The 22,825-nt window shown below is 40.6% G+C and overlaps 1 protein-coding gene and 1 pseudogene across 5 annotated transcripts in view; one reads left to right on the top strand and one right to left on the bottom strand.

Moving 5' to 3' along the window:
• SFXN1 (sideroflexin 1) overlaps positions 1-22,825 on the top strand; it is a 47,363-nt gene that overhangs the window by 8,848 nt on the left and 15,690 nt on the right. For 2 of the 5 annotated variants that reach the window (XM_087429397.1, XM_087429396.1), the window contains exons 2-6: positions 8,193-8,365; positions 19,557-19,727; positions 20,458-20,556; positions 21,679-21,754; positions 22,311-22,396. In XM_087429397.1, the coding sequence (XP_087285523.1) occupies positions 8,202-8,365; positions 19,557-19,727; positions 20,458-20,556; positions 21,679-21,754; positions 22,311-22,396 (596 nt within the window). In that variant the 5' untranslated portion in view covers positions 8,193-8,201. Of the gene's footprint in view, positions 1-5,777; positions 5,984-8,192; positions 8,366-19,556; positions 19,728-20,457; positions 20,557-21,678; positions 21,755-22,310; positions 22,397-22,825 lie in introns of those variants that run through there. The other 3 variants (XM_087429399.1, XM_087429395.1, XM_087429398.1) reach the window with 3 other exon arrangements.
• On the bottom strand, positions 175-788 carry LOC101392353 (nuclear transcription factor Y subunit beta pseudogene; annotated as a pseudogene).

Below are 22,825 nucleotides of genomic sequence, written 5' to 3'. Positions count from 1 at the left end.
AAAAAGATTCTTAAGTCAGAATTAACACCTCAATTGGTCAAGCTTTAGGAAGCTACATTATGCTATTTAAATATACAAAGAGACATCTTCTCACCAAGTCATTTCTGCCTCAAGTCTCTGTTGCAGAATCTTACAGCCTCCTTTGCTTCTCTACACCCCCATTCCATCATTTCTTCAGATCATGGAAACTGAATTTGTTGATCATCAGAAATCTGCTGATATGATGTTGTGTAAACCATAACATTTTGCTGTTGACCATATGCAATTATTAAACCAGCTGGTAACTGGTTAGTAAATTCCCCCTCGGGAAGTTCTTCACTTAGGCCCTCTGTGGCTGTCATGTTCCACCATTCCTGTCTCCTTTCATAGCCTCTCTCAATTTCTGAAGAAACTTCACAGGTCCCGCATAACTGTCAAAGCCTCAGACAGACATGGCAAAGAGAAGATCCTCCCCACTGATGTCTTCCGACCCTCTCGATGGCATCTTTCACTTGCTCCGGGTGTTATAAAGCTGATGAACTCACACATTCTTGAACACATTCTTTGCCGTCCTGTGTGGTCTGCCCCTTTGAGGTAGGACGCTGTTCCTTATCCTGCCACACCTGCGATGGGAAGATGTAAAGCTTGTTCTCTGAAACTTGTTTTTGAACCATTGTGGCTTCATGATCATCTGTGCCGTCCCCAGGGTCGTCATGAAACTGTACAACATAATGACTTCCTCCAGTGTACTCTGCAGAAATTCCTAGTTGAGAAGCACTTGTTGTAAATTAGTCACCATCCATCCTCATGAAATACTGTCGGAACTGCGTGGTCAGGGGTGCTTAAGAACGCCTCTCTCAAAAGATGTCTGATCTTGACTGATTTCAACCTTGGTGGGGAGAGGGGGGCAAGTCCAGAGACCGCAAGCCGCCAGATGGCTGTGCTGTTTCCACATAAAGCAGACCGCGGGAAGGCCAAATCCATTCCCTCCCTCCCACCCCAGAGACTTGGCTTCCTTTCCAGGAAGGTGCCTGGGAGGCCCTGGCTCCCCAGCTCGGCTCACTGGTCAGTACTGAGTGTGCGGGCGGACGCCCCCAGAGCGCAGATCCCCGGGAGGCTGCAGGCCCCGCCAAGCCCCGGGCGGGGGGCAGTGTGGAAAGGGACATGCCCTGGGGACCCCCAAGTGGCGGCCAAGGCCATGCGGGTGTCTTCGCCCTGGAGGCCACTGCGGGGTTGGGGCCTTGAGCTGTGACCCTCTCCCTTGGCCGGCTCCCAGTGTGAAATGGAGTGGTCCCAGGGAACTGATGAGAGGGGTCCCTGGCAGCGCCTCAGCACCCGTCGGCTTGCAGCCGCCTGCGCCCTAGCCTGGTGAGCAAAGAGCGGCTCCCTGCCCGCAACCCAGGCGGCCAGGCCCAGGCCAGGCGGGGGGCAGGGAGGGAGGCGAGTGCCCAGGACAGCGTCGGGCACAACGCCTGGCCCCACTGTTTTTAGTGTGGAATAGGACATAAGTTTTTTTTTGTTTTTTTTTTGTGAGGATGATCAGCCCTGAGCTAACATCTGCCAATCCTCCTCTTTTTGCTGAGGAAGACTGGCCCTGGGCTAACACCCCTGCCCATCTTCCTCTGCTTTATATGGGATGCCGCCACAGCATGGCTTGCCAAGCAGTGCGTCAGTGCACGCCCGGGATCCAAACTGGCGAACCCCGGGCCGCCGCAGCGGAGCATGCGCACTTAACTGCTTGCACCACCGGGCCTGCCCCATAAGTTTTGTTTTTTTTTTAAAGTGAGACTGCTTATTATAGAAACTGGTTGACTTATTTGGAGTGGAAAAAGGGAAAAATCTTCGTGCGCCTGAAGGTTCATGTGTGAAAACGCATGTCTAATTGAAACAGGGGAGTCGTGGTTAATAATTAGAACATTCCCTGGTTTGTGATCAGCTGCCTGGGTGAGCATGTTAACATGGCATTCGTGATAACCTTTCTGTTTGTGGAATTGGGGGGAGCTGGGGCGGGGTACCAAGTCTCCTTGGTGTTTCTTATGCCAGCATATGCAGTGCTGTTTGAAATCCCTGAGTAGGGAAAATAGTGCTGTATTAGTTTCCTGTTGCTGCTGTAACAAATTACCACACATTTAGTAACTTAAAGCAACACAGTATCTTATGGTTCTGGGGGTCAGAAGTGTAAAATGGTTCAGTGTTGCTTCTGGAGGCTCTAAGGGGGAATCTGTTTTGTGCTGTTTCCAGCTTCCAGAGGCTGCCCACATCCCTTGGCCCATGTGGCCCTGGGTCATTCCATCCTCTGCTTGTCCTCACACCTACTTCTCTGACTCTGCCTCTCCTACCTGCCTCTTTCTCTTATAGGGACCCTTGTGTTTCCATCAGGCCCACCCTCACAATCCAGGGCAGTTTTCAGTCTCAAGATCTTTAACTTCATCACATCAGCAAAGTGCCTTTGCCCTGTGAGGTAACACATTTACAGTGTGTGGGGATTAAGTTGTGGACATCTCGGGGGGGCCCATCCTTCTCTCTGCCGCATACAAGCCAATCCATATGAGCTTCCAGTGTTGGGGTTTCGGTGGGCGTGGCCTGGAGTCTGAAAATAAGCCGGCTTCCTCCCTTGCTGGGTAAATAAGGGCTGGCTGTGAGTGACATCTCAGAATCTTACTTTCCTCTTCTGTAAAATGTGTGTAGTGTGCATAAAGCACACCGGTGTGAAAACTGAGATAGAATATTCTGCCACTGGCACATAGTAGGAGCTTGCACTCGTAGACAACCATCTAGCCCAATTCCTTGTATCTGATAGAAACTCCAAAAATGTTGTGGTTCCTTTCCCCATCTCTCTTCTCTTTCTCTGCCTGTTAAACAAGAGTCTTCGTGAGGCCTCCACACCATTCTCCTTGCTCACGTGCGCTGCAGAGTCACTGCAGGGTTATCGTGGTCAGAATTCACAGTGTGAGTAGACTTGTTTTTATTAAAAGGAAAAAAGGAGGGCCTCAAAGAGACCAATTCTATACAGCTATTTATTGATATCCTTTGGGGAAAAAAGCCAGCTAAAAGAGAGTAGTCGAGTAGAAAGTGTGACCTGGCAGGTCTGGGAGTCCAGTCCCACTATGGGTCCCCCCAGACTTGCACAGTCACACAGCCTTTCACTTCCCTGTCTGGGCCTCAGTTTCCTCATCTGTGTGGTGAGGTTTAAAATGGTGGCTCATTTTTAAGGTCCTATCCAGCTCTTATGCAGTTAGAACATTTTTATTTTATAAAGTAATCGTATTTTAAAACTAGATCATGTTTGCCATAACTTGAGCTAAATGTTGCTTTATGTTTAACACATTGGAGATAGTTTGTTATTAAAAACTAGAATTCTATGAAAGCTACATTTTAATTTTTTAAAATTATATGCGTTAAGTGTAAAGGAGAGATAGTGATAGTGAGAATTATACTTGAAAGGGAAGGAAGATTACTTGGTGCTCAATTTTGTGAGAAGAGTCGGCCTCTGATGTCCACGGGGAGCAGCGTGGATTGCTCAGGCCTGAGGGGAGGCACGGGCAGTGCAGAGGAAGATGCAGGCAGGGAACAGCTCCCGCTCTCGTGTATTGCCACAGCCCGGTGCCCGGAGAGCTGGAGGGCCAGGCCCAGAGCGCCTGCACAATCGCATGCCCAGCCTTATGCTAGACCTACTGGACGCGACTCTCTAGAAGGGGGCTAGTATTTGTCTTTGTCGGAAGTTCTCCTAGTGATGCTGGTGTGTTCCGTGGGTTAGGAACCACCAGTCTCTGCCAGGCTTTGCAGGAATAAACGGTTCCCCGAGAAGGGGCACTTAACGGGCTGTGCAGTCTCTCCCTACTTGCTGCCGTCAGTGCTTAGAATTGTTAGAATTTGCAAAGATGGCTATCTTTGTAGTGTTCCCACCCCTAGGCCAGCCCCTTGGGAGTTATATTCTGCTCTCTTCACTAGCCCAAAATGGGACTCACCACCTACCAAGGTGTTCTTCCTTTTGGCCAACGAAACTACGATAGACTCCCCTCACCTGCCTTCCGAGACACCACACTCTGCTGATTTCCCACCCCCGGTCGGCCCCTTTGCTCTGACTTAGTCTTTTCTGACCTCTGAACATCAGAGTTCTTGGATCTCTTCTCTGTTTACATTCCCCGCCTCGGTGATCACCCCACCCCATGGCATGGCTTTAGATACAGTTTCTGAGCTGACAACGCCCAGAAGTCTGTGTCCTGATTGACCCTCTCCCCTGAACCTCAGACTCACGTATCCGGCCACCTCCTGGGCGCCTCCACTTGGACGTCTCCTGGACATCTCAGACTTCCTCCGTCCTAACCTGACTCCTGCTTTCTCCCTGAGACTTGCTCCTCCTCCAGTCCACCTCCTGCCACCTCCTTCCTACTGTCCCGGCCTGCGCCACCATCAGCTCTCTCCTGGACTACAGCAGGAGCCTCGCAGTCGCTCTCTCTGCGTCCACTCTCATCTCCCCACTGTATTCTCCACACAGCAGCCAGAGAGATCCTTTTAAATTCTAGTCTTCTGTTCAGAACCTTCCAGTGACTGCCGTTTCCCTCAGAGTAAGATGCAAAGGCCTTACAGCGGCCGCAAGGCCCCAAACAGTCTGACTCCGGCTTAACTCCACCAGTACCTCTCTGACCGCCTCCTCTCCCGTCTCTCTCGCCCTCACTCCACTCCAGCTGTATGCCTTCTTGCTCCTCTTTGAAGATACCAGACACTTTCCTGCCTTAGGATCTTTGCAATATCTGTTCCTTCTGCCTGGAAGGCTCTTCCCCCAGATGCCCATGTGATTCCGCCCCTCACTTCCTTCTGAGCTTGCCCCACTGTTATTTTCTCATGGAGGCCTACCCTGACTACCCCATTTAAAAATGCAATCCGTACTCGTACCTTTCTTATCCTGTTCTGTTATTTTCCCCAAACCATTTATTGCCTTCTAATATAATCAACAGTTGGCTTACCTTTGATGTCTTTCGTTATTGTCTGTCTCCTCCTGCATCCCCAGCATCCCAGTGTCATCTCCACTAGGGCAGGAATTTTTATCTTTGTTCACTGATATAGCCCAAGAATCTGTCACATGGTGGGTGCCCAATAGGTGAGTACTAAAGGGAGCAGCATTTTCTAGACCTGAAAGGAAAAACAAAGCTAAAAGATTTGTCCTGCTAAGAATTTCTTCTATTCTGTGTTCAAACTGTGGTCTACTAGAGGGTATGAATTATATCTTTTATTCGCCCATTCAGAAATGGGAGGGAGTAAGACCAGATTATCTGCATGATTAAATGTAGCATTTATTTGGTGACATTAAGTATAGAAACAAATTGTGAACTGTACACATAAGTGTAAATTCAAGTTATGACCCGTGGACAAGGCCAGTGGGAACCGTTTGTTACAGGTTCACATTGAGATAGGTACAGAAATTGAAAGGAAGCATTTAGAAACTTTCTTAACAATATGATAGAGTCGTATTATATCTGCTGAATCTAATAATAAAAAATCGGGGCTTTTATTTTATATCTAATTTTTTATTTCACTTTTCTCAAAATTCATTTTTAATATATTTTACAAAAATATTGCTTCATGATAGGGATTGGAAATTAGAAAAATCAAAGCAGGTTCTTCACCACGCATAGTCTGAGAAGCGCTAGTCAAATGGACACCAGGGTCGACTTATGAAGTTGGAGTGAAAAAAAGATTGAAAAATTATGAGACCTTCTAAAACTTTATGAGTCGTCTCATAGATTTGCAGATTGTCTTCTCCTGTAGTGGTTTTCAACTTTTTCTTTTCTTTTTTTTTTTTCAAGCAGCAGAACTCTGTCTTCAAATGATCATTGCCACAAAACAGATGTAGATGGCAAATAAAAGCAGACCTGCTCTAGCTGAGTACAAGCTTAGGGGCTCAGAGCCCGCCTACCTGAATCCCCACCCCTCCTGGAGCTCACTGAGAAGCCTCAGCAGAGCCCTAGATCTCTGCTGAATGTCTGAAAATACTGCTCTCCGGGTATGAACTGGAGTTTTGTTTGGCGTTTTGTATGTTTTATAAATAATACATGTGATGGCTTCTCATTTGGAATTTAGACATTTCTCCATACGATGACACAGCTCTTTGATGTACCTTCTATTTATTGTATCCCTGGACTTATTTAACATGCATGATTTTGATGTGTTCTAATTTGAAGTTTAGACGTTTCTCTTATCATAGCCCAATCAACCAAAAACCAGCTGGGACAAACCTATAGTCCAACGAGGTTGTTTATTGGTTTATTGCAACGAGAGAGACCACACGCCAGAGGAACCGGGGGTGTCTCAGCGACAAAGGGGGAGCAGATGGGTCTTTTAGAGCACCTTGGGGAAAGGTGGAGTTCAGGTGAAGTTTAATGAAGCAGTATTTCGATAGACTCGCAGCAGGGCTGGGTGTAAAGGTCTGGACTGTGAGGTGGACCCACAGCCCTGTTTCCTTGGAAACTACAAAATTAAGAAAAATGTGGAATGTTGTGTCCAGAAACTCCCTAATCTGAAACTCCACCCCTGGGTGGGAAGTCCAGGCTCCTCCTCTATGTTAAGAGTGGGATGTTTGCTTCTTTCTGTTCTGGTTTCAAACAGCAAAGTTTCCAACAGTCTGTGATTAGAGACAACAAGGTTTCTCTGAGATAAGAAAGCAGTGGTCACTCACAGAAGGGGTTGTTGTGACACTCCGTAGCTGCATTGTGACCTTGGGAAAAGCGTGGTTTCCCGTTAACTTTGCACCTGGCTTTCTCCATGTGTGTGAGCCCAGCCTGCTTCATGTGTAGTGGGGCTGAGTTTGCCTTGCTCACGCTCACTGACCAGCTGTTTCTCATACACTAGATTCCTCACATCCGTGGGCCCAACATGCTCAATGTTTTTGTGGTTTTGATCAGGTACAAATGACAGGAGTGGCTAGCTCCTGCACCCGACATCTCACCGTTCCTAAGAACTCCTGAAGCACTGAAAAATAACTTAGTGAAACATGACCTGGGAAAGAAAGCTGCTATGAGAACTGGTATTAGAAATGCAGGAAAGGGCAACAGGAAGGAGACAGTGATGGTTTGAAGCCTTCTTGGTGGTCAGATCCTCTGACCTGCTGACACCGTGCAGAGAGATCTGGTCTAAGGCAGTCTCCAGCTATGAGGGGCTGACTCGTAAAGATATAGTGTTACTTATCATGGTGAAAACTGAAAATAACATAAACACTAGAGGTGTTGTATGCCCAAAATGAGAGCTTGGTGCCGTGGGGAATGTTCGTGAAATAGGTGCAAAAAATATCAGGATATTATAGAGCATGGCATCAACTTTATTTTTTTTATTGTATGATAATATGTATAGGAAATGTCTGCAAGGAAATGTACCAAAACATCAACAGTGGTTATTTCAGCATGGCTAAATTATAGAAGATTTTGTTTTTCTTTAGTCTTTATTTCCTATAATCAGCTTATATTATTCAGAATGCTACAATAAGCATGTATTACAACAATACAATGCAGTTCTAAAAATAAGCATGTATTACTCAGAGAAAGAAATCAGTTACTTTTGGAAAAAAGTAAGGGTTCTTAGCTAGAAAATAGGTATTTTATGAGGGAAATTATATGCTGCAGTGTTATTCCTATTCAGGGGATTGTCAGAATGTGTTTTTCCCATTATGTCCCTGTTAGCTTGAAGAACATAATTTTTCATTTTTGATTGGCACTTTATATGCTGAACAAGGCTGAATGAGTCTTTTTTAATTGTAGAATTTTTAGCATTTAAGCCTTTGTTTGCACAATTACTCGCTTCTACTGGTAGAAATAACAAATTTAGTAAACCAGAATGCGGTAGTAGTTTGACGTTGTTTGTTTCACCCAGAAAAGGGGTTTCAAACTTCAGACCTGTTACTGTTGATGTATTTTTAACTTTTTATATTTCTGTTTTTTCTAGAATATTTCTAGATTTCCAAAAGTAAGGAATGATAAAATACTGAGTACTTACAGAGAGAAATATTTGGGAAATTATTGAAATTTGGTTAAGATCAATTGAGATTTATGGACAAAATTCAATTTGGATTTAGATTGTCTTTCTGCCGTTTATAGCAAAATTATTTTTGTAAATAGAAGTGTACATAAATCTTTACTTGAAGATTAGTGTGACTATCAAGTTTCTAACTGTGTAGCAACATGGTAAGTCTTAACTAGACTTGTCTTTTTGACCCTCTCTAGACTGGGACGATGTCTGGAGAACTTCCTCTAAACATTAACATCAAGGAGCCTCGATGGGATCAAAGCACTTTTGTTGGACGAGCCAATCATTTCTTCACTGTAACTGATCCCAGGAATATTTTGTTAACCAACGAGCAACTAGAGAATGCAAGAAGAATAGTACATAACTACAGGTGATGTTAGTGACTCTGCTTTTTGGCTTACGATATTAATAGACTGTCGTGTTAGCCCATTATCTTGAAGCTTTCACTTAGCGATTTCACAACTTTTTTTGCAATGGAATCCTTTTTTACCAAAAAAAAATAAAAAGTAGGAAATAGGAAGACATGTGTTATCCCCCATTGCTGACCATTATTACAGATGTCGAGAATTCGTATAACCTGAAAATGCGCCATCCTTCCATCTCCTAGGTGCTAATCTGTGAGGTCCCCTTTTCCCAACACCCTGCCTCTTACTCCACTGCAACCGCCCCCTGCATCCACAGGCACCGCGGGCATCTTTCTGTCTCTGGATGGAGACAGCATCATACAAAAAGCAAGTTGCTGGGGCTGGCCTGGTGGTGTAGTGGGTAAGTTCGCACGCTCCACTTTGGTGGCCTGGGGTTCAGGGGTTCGGATCCCATGCGTGGACCTACACACCGCTCCTCAAGCCATGCTGTGGCGGCATCCCACATACCAAATAGAGGAAGATTGGCACAGATATTAGCTTATGGACAATCTTCCTCATGAACAAAAAAAAGCAAGTTGCCAAGAATTAGGGTAGGTTGATTGCTTCTGACATAAAGCCCCAATGAATAAACCCCACGGGTAAGAGCTCAGATGGGAAGGATGTTAGTGGTGGTGCCTGTACAGATTTGTAGGTTTAGGACGTGCTCCGTCAGTCAGAGGGCCAGGCGTGAGGTAGGAGAAGAGAGGGACTCTAAGGCAGTGGTCACAAATTTCTAAATCAAAGAATATATAAGAAATATTTCAGGCTTTGTGGACCACAAACAGTTTCTGTCGCATACGCAGTTTTTTGTTTTTGTTTTACAATCCTTCAAAAATGTGAAACCACCCTTAGCTAGTGGGACCTCCGGGCCATAGACAGTAGTGCGCTGGCTCCTGCTCCGGGGGAAGGCCAGCCAGAAGCTGAGAGCTGGGTTAGTGGGAGCTCTGTGCCCAAAAGAGCCGCGACCAATACATGCGAGGCACGTGCTTGACGGCCACGTGGGTAGTTAGGGCGGAACCACGGGCAGTTTGTAAACTCTGTTGTGGAACACTGAGTCTGGCCGATGTGCCTGAAGAGGGAATGCCTGAACAGAACAACAGAACATCAAGGAGCCTTAGGAGAAGGCGCTGAGAACAAGGCAAAGGCAGACAGCAGAGGCCCATGTCCGGAGATCCGGAGAGTAACATCTGTGAATCTGGAACAAAAGCCATAAAAAGAGGAGAGGTTGAGAAGACGACATGAAGAAGATTGCAAAGAACCTAAATCTGTAAGAGCAAAACTAAAATCTTCGCTGGAGGCAATGGGAGAAACTAACTGATGACAGGACTCATCCGGGAGGAAGTGGAAACAGAGGCAAGAATGAGCCGGAGACGCTCTCCGAGGATGACGATCAGAGGTCGGCAAGCTTCCTGCAAAGGGCTGGCTGGTAAATATTTCAGGCCTTACAGGCCATACAGTCTCTATTGTATATTCTTTTCTGTTTTGTTGTTGGCTTTTTTTTTTTTTACAACACTTTAAAAAACATAAAAACCCTTCTTAGTTCACAGGCCATTCAGAAGCAGGCCGTGAGCTGTAGTTTGTGATCTCATGGTACAGATGAAGAGGTGACAGGTGTGAAAAGGTTATATTTAAGGGGACTGGAGAATGCAGAATGCAGCTATAACTGATTGATGCTTCTAAAGGAGAAACTAGGAAAATGCAAAAGAAGCAATATTAAGTAAAGAAAGAAAGAAATTTTCCTTTGGTGAGTAAAAACTTGTCTACAGATTAAAGAGACTCACCCTGTTTCAAGCAAAGAGACCCACACATGCAATTTTTTTTAATTTTCTTTTTTCTACAAAGAAACTTTTAAAAATTTCATAAGCATCCAAGAACAGGAAAAAAGTTACTAAAAAGACCAACCACAGAGAGGCTCAATCTTTTCATCTATACACTGAATGCCAGAAGACAGTGAGGCAATGTGTGCAAAGTTTTCAGGAGAAAGCACTATAGCCCAGGAATTTTATACCAGCTGGTCTTTATTTACACTGGCAACAGAGAAATATGCAACAACATCAAAAATAAACTCTTCGTAAATCCTTCTCGAGAGGTCAGGTGGTGAAGCAAAATTGAGTTCAAAAATAAGAAATCCATAGTATATGGTGATTTCTCAAACAATTAAAAATAGAATTACCATGTGACTCAGCAATTGTACTTCTAGGTACACATCCAAAAGAATTGAGAGCAGGGTCTTGAACAGATATTTGTACACACATGTTCATAGCAGCATTATTCACAATAGCCAAAAGGTGGAAGCAACCCAGTGTCCAGGGATGGATGAATTGATAAATAAAATGTGGTCAGTGGAATACTGTTCAGCCTTTAAAAAGGAAGAAATTCTGACACATGCCAAAACATGGATAGACCTTGAAGACATCTCGCTAAGTGAAATAAGCCCGTCACATAAGGACAAATTATTGTAAGATTCCACTTATACAAGGTCCCTAGAGTAGTCAAATTCATAGAGACAGAAAATAGAATGGTGGTTGCTAGGAGCTAAGGGGCAGAGAATGGAGAGTTAGTGTTTAATGGGTATAGTCTCAGTTGGGGAAGATGAAAAAGTTGTAGAGATGGATGGTGGTGATGGTTGTACAATAATGTGAATGTACTTAATGCCACAGAACTGTACACTTAAAAATGGTTAAGTTGGTAAATTTTATATCATTTGTATTTTACCACAATAAAAGAAAGAAAAAATAAGAAAGCCGTAATATAAATAGACTAGTGATGAATACTGAAAGCTGTTAAAATAGAAACAATTGTTGTATTTCTAGTTATAAAACATTGTAAAGGCAAAAAGCAATAAAAAAATGTTTGTAGGGGCCGGCCTGGTGGCGCAGCGGTTAGGAGCGCGCACTCTGCTTCAGCAGCTGGAGTTCGCAGGTTCGGATCCCAGGCGCACACTGACGCACCACTTGTCAAGCCATGCTGTGGCAGCGTCCTATATAAAGTAGAGGAAGATAGGCACGGATGTTAGCCCAGGGCCAGTCTTCCTCAGCAAAAAGGAGGAGGATTGGCATAGGATGTTAGCTCAGGGCTGGTCTTCCTCACAAAACAAACAAACAAACAAAAAAAGTTTGTAAAAAATAGTAGTATTTATCTGAATCTAAAGCCCTACATTGTAATATCAAAAAACAAGAAGAAAGTAGAGGAATTAAAAGTATACGAAATATCTTGTCTTAAATAGGAGGTAAATTCAAAAATATATGTGGTTTTGCTCTTTACTGTGTTAGAGAAATGCATTATAGAATGGTTTTGAGAATCTTAATGGTAACTACTAGTCAAGTTAAACCTTAGTTTATATCTTCTAAAACCCTAGAGGCATAAAAGCAAAGACAATGTAATCAATGTAACTAAAACTGAAACCAAAGAACGGACATAGTAGCCTTAAATGTAACATAAAACAAGATGGAGAAGGCCAGAGAGCTTAGTAATAACAATATATGTAAAAAGGATTAAAATCCCCTGTTAAAATCAAAGACTTTAAAATTGAGTAAAACACTTAAAAACCTCAGTAATGACGTGGCATCTCAGAATGAGTGAGGGCTGCAGCTACGTGACTAATTATATGTGTGAGGTCATTGCTCGTGGAAAAATGCAATGCAGTCTTCCAAGAATCTGTGAGTGCCTCACCTTCTTCTCTCTTCTTTTAAGGCATGTAAATCCCTAAAGTCTGTGTGGTAACTTACCCAGGCCTGCTCCAACTGGGCGTTATGGGTATTTGTTGTGGTTCTATGCTGCTTTTGTATGTGTCTGCTTTTGTATATACATATGTTATCCATATTATATAATATATATATAATATTTTATATATAATAAAAATAAATGAAATAATAATATATATTCGTCAGTAAAACCAATTGTTGAATTAATGGGTAAGAAATACCTCCGAGTTCCCCTCCTCCCCACCAAGAGACAAATCAGCCGTGAACTTTCAGGGGAGAATAGCTCAGTGTTAGCTGGGGTCAAAAAGATACTGTGTCATAGCGCACCTTCAGGAATATGTATACTGATCTGTAGTTCCAGCGGGATACCAGCAATGCTATTCTAATATGAACCCAAAAGGAGGCAATAACAATAGCTACATGACAAAGCAAGACTAAGGTAACTGCAAATAAAAAAGAAGCTGTATGAAAATCAGACAAAGTACAATTCAGAGCAAATAGATCAAAAAATTTTGATCTTGATAAAGTGAACATTGAACAGACAGCATTCATGAACGAGTTAATATTGCATCAAAGTAGACAAAGAAAAGACTGTTAGAAACATAAATAGAACATGATTAAACACAATAGTAGCAGGAAATTCTAACATACCTTTCTCAGTCTTTGCTAGATCATCTAATCACGTTAGAATTTTTAAATACTTTCCTGTAACTGTACAAAAAGAAAACCAAAGGTAGAATTGCAAAGTAAAAACAATGAGGAAATTAATATGAAAACTTAAGTGATTGTGCCAAAATTGTACTCTGAGGGAAAGTTTATAGTTTTACATGTCTCTATTATTAAACAAGAAAGACTGACAATAAATGAACTGAGAATTCAGCTTAAGAAATTAAAGAACAACAGAAAATAGCAGACACTGCTGGTACGTACTGTGTGCTAGTACTGCTTAAAGCACTTTACGTTCATTAATTTAACCCACACCACAGCCCTTGAGGGTAGATACCGTTGTTATCCCCATTTTTCAGATGGAAGAACTAAGGCATACAAGTTTCACTTGCTCAGGGTCCTGCCACTAGTAATGGTGGAGCCAGGATAGGAACCCAGACAGTCTGACTCCAGAGCTCATGTTATTAACCACTGTATATACTGCTTTTTAAGGAAAGCGGAGAAGAATTAATATTTTTTAAAAGTCAGAAATTAACTAATAGAATTGAAAAATAAACGTAAGAACTTGTTCTTTGATAAACCCAGTAAACAGTAAGCCTCTGACACTCTTAATATGAAATAAATAAATAAAACTGAAAATATATAACAAGAGGAATAAGAAAGTTACCTAAAAGAGAAACAGAAATATAAAAATAAAGATGACTATGTAGTTTTTTTGGAAATCTTGGTGAAACATATCAGCTTCTATGAATATATAAATTCCCAAAATTGACTCAGTCCAGAAGAAGGCAAGGAAGGAGAAAAAAGGAACAAGGAAGAGAGGAGACAAATAGAAAACAAGTAGCAAGATGGTAAAAAAAGCTTTCCCACAAAAATCTCCAAGGCCAGTTGGCTTCACAGGTGAAAGAAATAATTTCTTCACAGGAAGAAATAATACCAGTTCTATCACAAACTCTCTCAGAAAATAGAAGAGAGGGGAACACTTCCCCATTTATTTTATGAGACCACAAATACCTGGATAATAAAACCAGACAAAGAGACTACAAGAAAAAAATTACAGACCAATATCCCTCATAAACATAAACACAAAAGTCCTCAACAAAATTTAAAAAAGATAATACTCAAAATAAACAGAATCCAAGTGAGGTTCATTACAGGAATGCAAGATTGTTTAACACTTGAAAATCACTGTGTCAGTAGACTAAAACAGAAAACCATATGATCATCTCAATAGATGCAGAAAAACAGACAAAATCCAACATCCATTCATGATAAAACTCTCAGCAGACTAGGAATAGAAGGGATATAGTACATCTACAAAAAACCTACAAGGAACATCCAACTTAATGGTGAAAAAATGAAAACTTTTCTCCTAAGGTCAGGAACAAGCCAAGGATTTCTGCTCTCACTACTTTTATTCAGCATTGTGCTGGGGGTCCTAGGTAGTGCAATAAGAGAAAAGAGCAAAAACAGTACAAGATAAACAGATAGGAAAGGAAGAACTAAAACTCTCTTCATTCACAGAATACGTGATAGACTGTCATGCATCACTTAACAATGGGGGTACGCTCTGAGAAATGCATTGTTAGACGATTTTGTGGTTGCTGGAACATCATAGAGTGTACTTACACAAGCCTAGATGGTAGAGCCTGCTACATACCTAGACTATAGGGTGCTGATCTTATGGGACTGCATCACATATGTGGTTCGTCATTGACTGAAACATCGTTATGCAGCACATGAATGTATTTAGAAAGAATCTACCCCCCCCAAAAAATGCAACTAGAATAAGTGTGTTTAGCATAGTTACACCATATAAGATCAACATACAGAAATCAATTATGTATCTATATAGTAACATTTAACAACTAAAAATTGAAATTTTAAAAATAATACCATTTTTAGCAGGAACAAAAATATTAAATACTGGGAGATCACTTTAACAAAAACATAAAATACACCAAAACACACACACACGAAATTACAGAGAGAAATCAGAGAAGATGATAAATGAACTGAGAATTCTGCTTAAGAAATTAAAGAACGACACAAAATAATAAAAAGAAAATATGAATGCTGCCTAGCGCTTACTGTGTGCTGGTACTGCTTGAAGCAATTTAAATGGAGAAACATAACTATGTTCATGGATTGGAAGACTCAATGTTAAGATGTCACCTCTTCCCAAATTGATCTGGAGATGCAGTGTAATTACCTAAATCCCAGGAGGTTTTTTGTAGAAATTTACAAGCTAATCCTAAAATTTAAATGGAAATACAAGAGACCTAGAATATTCAAAACAGTTTTGAAGAAGAGCAAGTTGAGATACTCATACTACCTGATTTCGAGACTTAGTATAAAGCTCTAGTAATCAAGACAGCATAGCATTGCTGTAAGGATATAGATCAATGGAACAGAATGGAGAATCCTGAGATAGACTCAAACATAAAAAGTCAGTTGATTTTATAAAAGGTGCCAAGATAATTCAATGGAGAAAGGATATTCTGTTCAATGAATGGTTCTGGCAAAATTGGATAGTCATATAAAAAATGAAGGTCCATCCTCACCTCACACCATAAGCGAAACATACCTCAAAATGAATGACCTAAGTATACAAACTTCTAGAAGAAAACAAGAGAAAATCCGTATGACTTTGGGATAGGCCAAGATATCTTAGAAAGGACATAAGCATGAACAATAAAGGAAAAAATATGTCTTTTCACTTCAGAAGACACTATTTAGAAAACAGAAATGCAATTCATAGACTAGAAGAAAATATTTGTAAACTTATGTCTCATAAAGACTGTGTCCAAGAAGATATAAAGAACTATTTTAATTCCAACCTAATTTTTTTAAATGGTCAAAAGATTTGAGTAGACTGACAACACCAAAGACAATATAGGAATAGCAAGTAAGTGTATGAAAAGATGCTCAACATCATTAATTGCTTAGTGGATACCACTTCATACCTACTAGAATAGCTAAAAAGAGAATTGATAAATAACTATAGTTCATTGATCGAATGGAATACTACTCAGTGATTAACCAACTACTGATACAACAACCAAGATGCATCTCAAAGCATTATGCAAATTGGAAGAAGCCAGACACAAAATAGTACTCACTGTGTGATTCCATTTATGTGAAAGTCTCAGAGGCAATACCGTAGTACTAGAAAGCAGATCAATGGTTGCCAGGAAGTGGGAGAATGACTCTAAAGGGGCCTGAGGGAACTTTTGGGGAGATGAAATAATCTATACCATGCTTCTGGAGGTGGTTACACCACTGTGTACATTTTTCAAAGCTCATCAAATGGCACACTTAAAATAGGTGACTTTTTTAATATTTCAATTATATCTTAATAAGGCTGATTTATTTATTTTAAATGTTATGGGAGCATAGAAAAAAAGGAGATGCTTCCCAATTCATTTGCAACCCTGATACTATAAATGACAAAAGTACACTGAAAGAAATAATGATCCATCTTATAAATTAATAATGCAAAAATCCAAAATAAAATACTAGCACATCAAATCCAACCTTATGTTAAAACATGAATGAGTAGGATTTATTCCACAAATAAAAAGGTGATTTAATTTTAGGACATCTATCAATGTAATTTATCACGTCAAAGCAGAAAAGCCACATCTTAATAGATGCCCAAAAGAAGGTAAAATTATACATCTATTTCTCAGAAAATAATCATCTGGGAATAATGTACAGTACTTCTTTAGTGTGATAAAGAATACATATCCCACGTTAGCAGCTAGCAGACACTAAATAATGAAACTTCCTAAAAAGAGTTCTGCAGAAAAGTAATCCTATGGAATACTTACCCGAAAAAAAGAAGGTGGTTCTAGTAGTGAAGTTTGGGAAAGTTTACATCCCATTCTTGAGGATGTCATATCTCATTAACTTTTTTTAAGATTCCAAGAAGTCCTGGAGTAAAGACAGCTGTTTAATCTGTTTTCCCAGACTTAGATATGGGCCCTTTCTTTTTTCCCGTAACATCTATTAATATTCAAGATAACACTCCCCTAGAAATGTTGCCCTACGAGGCTTTCTCATTAAAGTCAGAAGCAAGTCAGAGATGCCTTTACCTTCACTGTTATATAACATTGTTCTGGAAGCCCTAACCAATTCAGTAAGACAGAAAAAGAAATGAGATATAGAGATATTGAAAAGATGAGACAGTTTTTTTTTTGTTTTTGCAAATGATGATATTCTTAACTATCAACTGGAAAACAAATGAAACAAGTAAGGGACTGTGAGAGGACTGCTTGTAATATACACAAAAACTCAGTAGTTTCCTATACACCAGCAATAATCAGACAATATTTTTTAATCTCATTCATAAAAACAAAATGTATATGTATAAAATATCTGGGAATAAACTTACCCAGATGTGTGAGGCAATTACAAGACTACTGGGGTCATTAAAAGGAGCCTCTGAGTAACTGGAGAAATGCAGTACGCCTGAATAAAAAGTCTTAATTCGTAGAGATGTCAGTTCTCTCCAGATTAATAGTTTCCATCAAAATAGAATTGTGATCACCCATGAAATTGACAAAATGATTCTAAAGTTTATCTGGAAAAATAAATTAATGAGTGTAACTAAGGCATTTTTGAAAAAGAAAGAGTAATGGAGTGAGAGGCCGTTCCCCTACCAGATACTAAAATGAACTGTCAAATTAAAATGGTGGGTGTTGGCAACCGGAAGATGCAGATAATGGGAACACTATAGAAAATCCAGAAATCCAACCTAGCATTCACAAAATCTCAAGTGACGATGAATATAGCATTTAAATCTTAGTATTGGAGTGGCAGACCAGCAAAGTGGAAAGAAAAGTTAAGCAAGTGTCACATTTTCATATTTTAAGATACATTCCAAGTAGATTAAAAAGTTAAGTGACAAAAAAACTATTTTGAAAATGTGAGAAGTAGAGGTGAACATTTGTGTAATCTTTGAAATGAGTCAGGCCTTTCTAGACAGAAACTTCATTTGTTCCTACCTGACTAGATAAAAATAAAAATTTCCAGGACAACTGATAACACTAACAAAATTATCTGCAGTGTATAAAGTATATATACAAGTTACCTGAACAGTAATGATGTTGCTGCTGATGATGATAAAAAAGACATACTCAAGTAGAGAAAAAGGATAAAAGACGTATTTACAGTTTTAATATTTTATGCAGCTTTTATCTCAGCAAATGTACTCATTTCTTTCTAGATAATCTTGGATGTGGGGAAAGATTTATTTATGAGGATGTTTACTTTCTCATCATTTACAATCAGAAAAGATTAGAAGCAATTAAAGTGTCTAACAGTAGGGAACTGGTATAATATATTAATTAAGTCATACAGTGGAATACTGTGCAGCATTTGAAAGGATGATATATTAATTTCCTAAGGCTGCCAGAACAAATTACTATAAACTACGTGGCTTAAAACAATAGAAATTTCTTCTTTCACAGTTCCAGAGGCTGGAAGTCGACATCAAGGTGTGGGCAGGGCCATGCTCCCTCTGACGGCTCTAGGGGAGAGTCCTTCCTTGCCTCTTCCGAGTTCTGGAGGCTCTAGGCATTCTTTGGCTTGTAGCTACATCACTCCAGTCTCTGCCTCTGTTGTCACGTGGCCTTCTTTGCGTGGCTGCACATGGCCATCTTATAAGGACAGCAGTTGTTGCATTTAGGGCACATCCTAATCCAGCATGACCTCATCTTAACTAGTTACATCTGCAGAGACCCTATTTCCAGATAAGGTCATATTCTGAGGTTCCAGGTGGATGTGAATTTTGGGGGGACACTATTCAACCCAGTATAGATGATACAGAAAAATAGCTAAATATGTAGAGAAATGTTTACAAAATATTATTGAATAAAAAAATGGTTATAAAGCGGCAGGTTTGGTGCAATACCTTTATTTTTTTTTTTCCTTTTTTTTTTTTTTGTGAGGAAGATCAGCCCTGAGCTAACATCCGTGCCAATTCTCCTCTTTTTGCTGAGGAAGACTGGCCCTGAGCTAACATCCGTGCCCATCTCCCTCCAATTTATGTGGGATGCTGCCTCAGCATGGCCTGACAAGCGGAGCATTGGTGTGCGCCTGGGATCCGAGCCCCAGCCGCGAGCAGCGGAGCACACGCACTTAACCACTATGCCACGGGGCCGGCCCTGTGCGATACCTTTAAATGAGCACATCGTGTATATAGATCATAGCAGGGAGTCACGGTGTATTCCCCAGAGCATTTCCAGTGCTGATGAGGAGGTCATGGCTTGAATGACTTTAATTGCTCTAATGAATTTCTGTATTTTCTAAATTTCTAGCAATGAATATGTGTTTCTTTGATAAGGAGAAAAAATTATAATGAGCCTTTCTAATCTAGGTTTTCAAACTATAATTTTAAAAATGAATTAATGTTCTTGATTGTCACAGCTTTTGTCAAATCAGTTAAAAATATTTTAGAATTTGCAAAGTTCAAAATACATTTTTAAATGTTATTTAAAACAAAGAATATTTCAAAGTTGAATACTTCCCTATTATATGTTTTTGTTTTTCCAATTTATAGCTAATTTGAGATATGTAGGTTTGAAATATTCATTTTAAGTGTTTATTGTCCTTTTTGTTATTAAAATTTCACGGACTTTATGTAATGTTAGATTTGTCCTGCATCCGGGCACAGTTGTCTTAGGTAAGTGTAAACCTGAGAACTTCTAGCTGTGTGTCTCTAGAAAACTGGTGAGATATTTGAAATGAACAACTGCCATGTTTGTTGTTGTTATTGTCCTAGACAAGGAATTGTTCCTCCAGGTCTCACAGAGAATGAGTTATGGAGGGCAAAGTACATCTATGATTCCGCTTTTCATCCTGACACTGGGGAAAAGATGATTTTGATAGGAAGAATGTCAGCCCAGGTTCCCATGAACATGACCATCACGGGCTGTATGATGACATTCTATAGGTAAGTTATGGAGATGTGGCAACAATTTGTTCATTTTATATTACAGAAGCTTAAAGGACATTTTTATATGTAAATAGCTCTATGTAAATAAATGTCATTTCATGTTGAGTCCCATTTGGTATAAATGTTATAACTCTCAGGGCTTGTTTACCGTTTCCCTCTGCTGAATAGTATTCTCTTTCTTATTCAAAAGGAGGTTGAATTTTCCCTTAAATCTTAGACCCAAAAGAAAATGAGATGGAGAAAGAAAATAAAAGGAGTCTGTAAGTAAATTCTCTTTTTAATCCATTCAGATGCTATAGGTGTAAGTGTAGGTGCAGGTGTAGACATAGACAGGTACACTTATACATGCAGTGAGGGGGGATCAGGACTATTTAGCCTGCAAATGGCTTCTTTTTCCCCCAAGAGAAGGGACCTGGCATTTATTGAGTGCTTACTCTATGTCGGGCTTTGTACCAATTTAAGATAAAATTTGAGTAAGAGAACTTCGTCCTCACCGTAACCCTCCAAGCTTGGTGTTACCCACATCTAACAAATGAGGAAACACAATCACAAGGATGAAAACCTTTCTAGCCACACGGATCCTGAGCCTTTGACCCGGAACGCACAGTCTGTGGCAGCGTTCTCCCCTCTGCAGCCCTCTCCTGGTTCCTGGTGTTCACGTGTTCTGTTCCACGCAGCCGCCGGGTCACAAGCGAAGGTGGGTGTGTGACGGGTCGCTCTGTTTCAGGACCACGCCGGCCGTGCTCTTCTGGCAGTGGATTAACCAGTCCTTCAATGCCGTGGTCAATTACACCAACAGAAGTGGAGACGCACCCCTCACTGTAAAGTAAGGCTGTGAGATGTACCCGCCCTCTTCGCTTCTCCAGGGTTCATTTGATTCAGTGATGATCTTCTCCTGTTTAAAAAAGTATACTTGGACAAATGGTTTATATTGTTCAGACTATTATGGAGCATATTTTAGTGCCTCTTTTCCTCCCTATCAAGATAACTGTTTTTTCCAGCCTACCTTCTCGGACACGACTCGTGCTGTTGGTGGCGCTGGTGGGAGGATGGCTCTGCCACACCTCGGGCTCCTTCCTCTGCAGAACACACAGCAGGCAGCTCCGGGCTGGCCTATGGTGAACGATCACCCTGCGTGTGCAGAGGGACACCAAGTCAAACTGCAGGGTCTGCAGTGTGGTCTCCGCAGAGATCAAGGGGACTTGTTTATATCTGATTTGTCTTTAAAAGAGGTCATCTTTGGAGCTGAAAAGGAAGTAAAATGGGCTTAATATTTTGCCTTCTGTAAAAAAATTTTTAGACAGGCTTAAGTGATTAGTTAACCGAAGCTTTCAGCACAACTTGTGTAACACTTGAGAGTGTTTTCTTTTTTGTGTTATCACTTGAAATTGTTTTTGACCGCCCATGTTCTTCTACTGTCATCAAATGGAACAAAGGAGTTGCAAATCTGCAACCAGCAGTGTTTATCACACCTTCCTTTCGTCCAATTCTTGAATTAAAATTTACTTTAAAATAAGAGAGAATTGGTTGGGCTTAATTGTATTTCGAAGATGAGACTTTTAGAATTTTTATACACTAAAATTGATATTTTGAGAAGTATTTTTTATTTAAGCCAATATACTACAAACATTTAGTCCAATATGCATTTCCCTACGTTTGTAGCTTTCTGCACACTCCCAGCTCCCTCCTTCCTCACCCCCACACACATGTTCTCTGTGTCTGGTTGTTTGGGGTTTAATCAGGTTACATGTGAAGAATGACATTTGTTGTGGGTCTGCTTGCTTTTTCTCTGGACTTCTCTACCTGTAAAGTGATAGTGAATGTTGTTGTGTGGAATCTCCATTCTTAGTCATGCTCTTTCACATTTTCCCCTCATTTCTTCAAAAAACGTTGTCCTGAGTTTGCTGACACGCACTCGTTGTTTATGCTCTGTGCTCTTTCTTTTCAGTGAACTGGGAACAGCTTATGTTTCTGCAACAACTGGTGCTGTAGCAACAGCTCTAGGACTCAATGCATTAACCAAGGTACTCAAATTTTTCTTTCTGTGGTAAAGCTCCTTAATTTGTTCCCACCTGACTGGGTCTAAGTGTGTCTATTATTTCTCAAAATAGTTCAAGTCCCGTTACTTTCTAAATATAATCATTATCTTCAACTGCATGTTTTAATTATATCTTCCAATAAGCTTGGGAAGGGGTGTCACCAATACCATGCGCTAAGACCCTGGTCTGTGCCTGACGGTGTGTTTTAAGTGCTAAATTAAATGCTAAATGCTCACCCTCAGGCCCCGCCTCTGGAGAGGTGGGGGAGCCAGCATCTAAACTCAAGACTTCAGGACTCCAGAGCCCCTCCCCCATCAGCCACGCTAAGCTGTCAGAATGTCCTAGACATCAACGTGGCCCCAGTATGCCCATGCTGGCAATATAAAAATACTGCTAAGAAACAAGTTTTGAAAGTACTCTTGGCCTGAGTTTCTGTACAAATAGGACTCTGCATTTTTAGCAGTTTTTAAGAAGAAACAAGTGTTTCAATTCAGTACTACAGGAAAAGTCAAATAATGCCTTTGGGATCTCTTTTCTGCAGCACGTCTCACCTCTCATAGGACGTTTTGTTCCCTTCGCGGCCGTCGCTGCTGCTAATTGCATCAATATCCCATTAATGAGGCAAAGGTAAGATTAATATGTGCTCTTGGAAAGGACTTGTGCTGGACAGTAGAGTCTCTTGTAATAATTAGCTTTGTTGAAACTTTTTAAAATTTATCTTATTATTTACAGATGAAATTATATGAGATCTGGATTTTACTTCAAAATAATCTGCCGTTGAGGGTGAGGATGGGTCCATTATGGAAAAAGCTTAGCCAGGAGTTGCTACTTATTGAAGCAGGCTGATGAGTACATGAGGGTTTAGAATACTCTTTCTACTTCTGTATAATAAAAAGTTAAAAAAAAATATCTCACACTTACATTTAGTTGTGCAGGGCTAGGCAAAGAAGGTCTATGCAAAGCAAGCTTATTCTCTAAAAAAGGTTCTTTTTCCCCCTAGAATTTTTTTGGGGGGGGTTAAAATAATATTAATCTATATCTTTGAAAGTATTTGTT

This window comes from Ceratotherium simum, chromosome 4 (genome assembly GCF_057802395.1).
Source record: "Ceratotherium simum simum isolate JZ-2026a chromosome 4, ASM5780239v1, whole genome shotgun sequence".
Lineage (NCBI taxonomy): Eukaryota > Metazoa > Chordata > Mammalia > Perissodactyla > Rhinocerotidae > Ceratotherium > Ceratotherium simum.
This window is presented reverse-complemented; position numbering and strand designations above follow the sequence as displayed.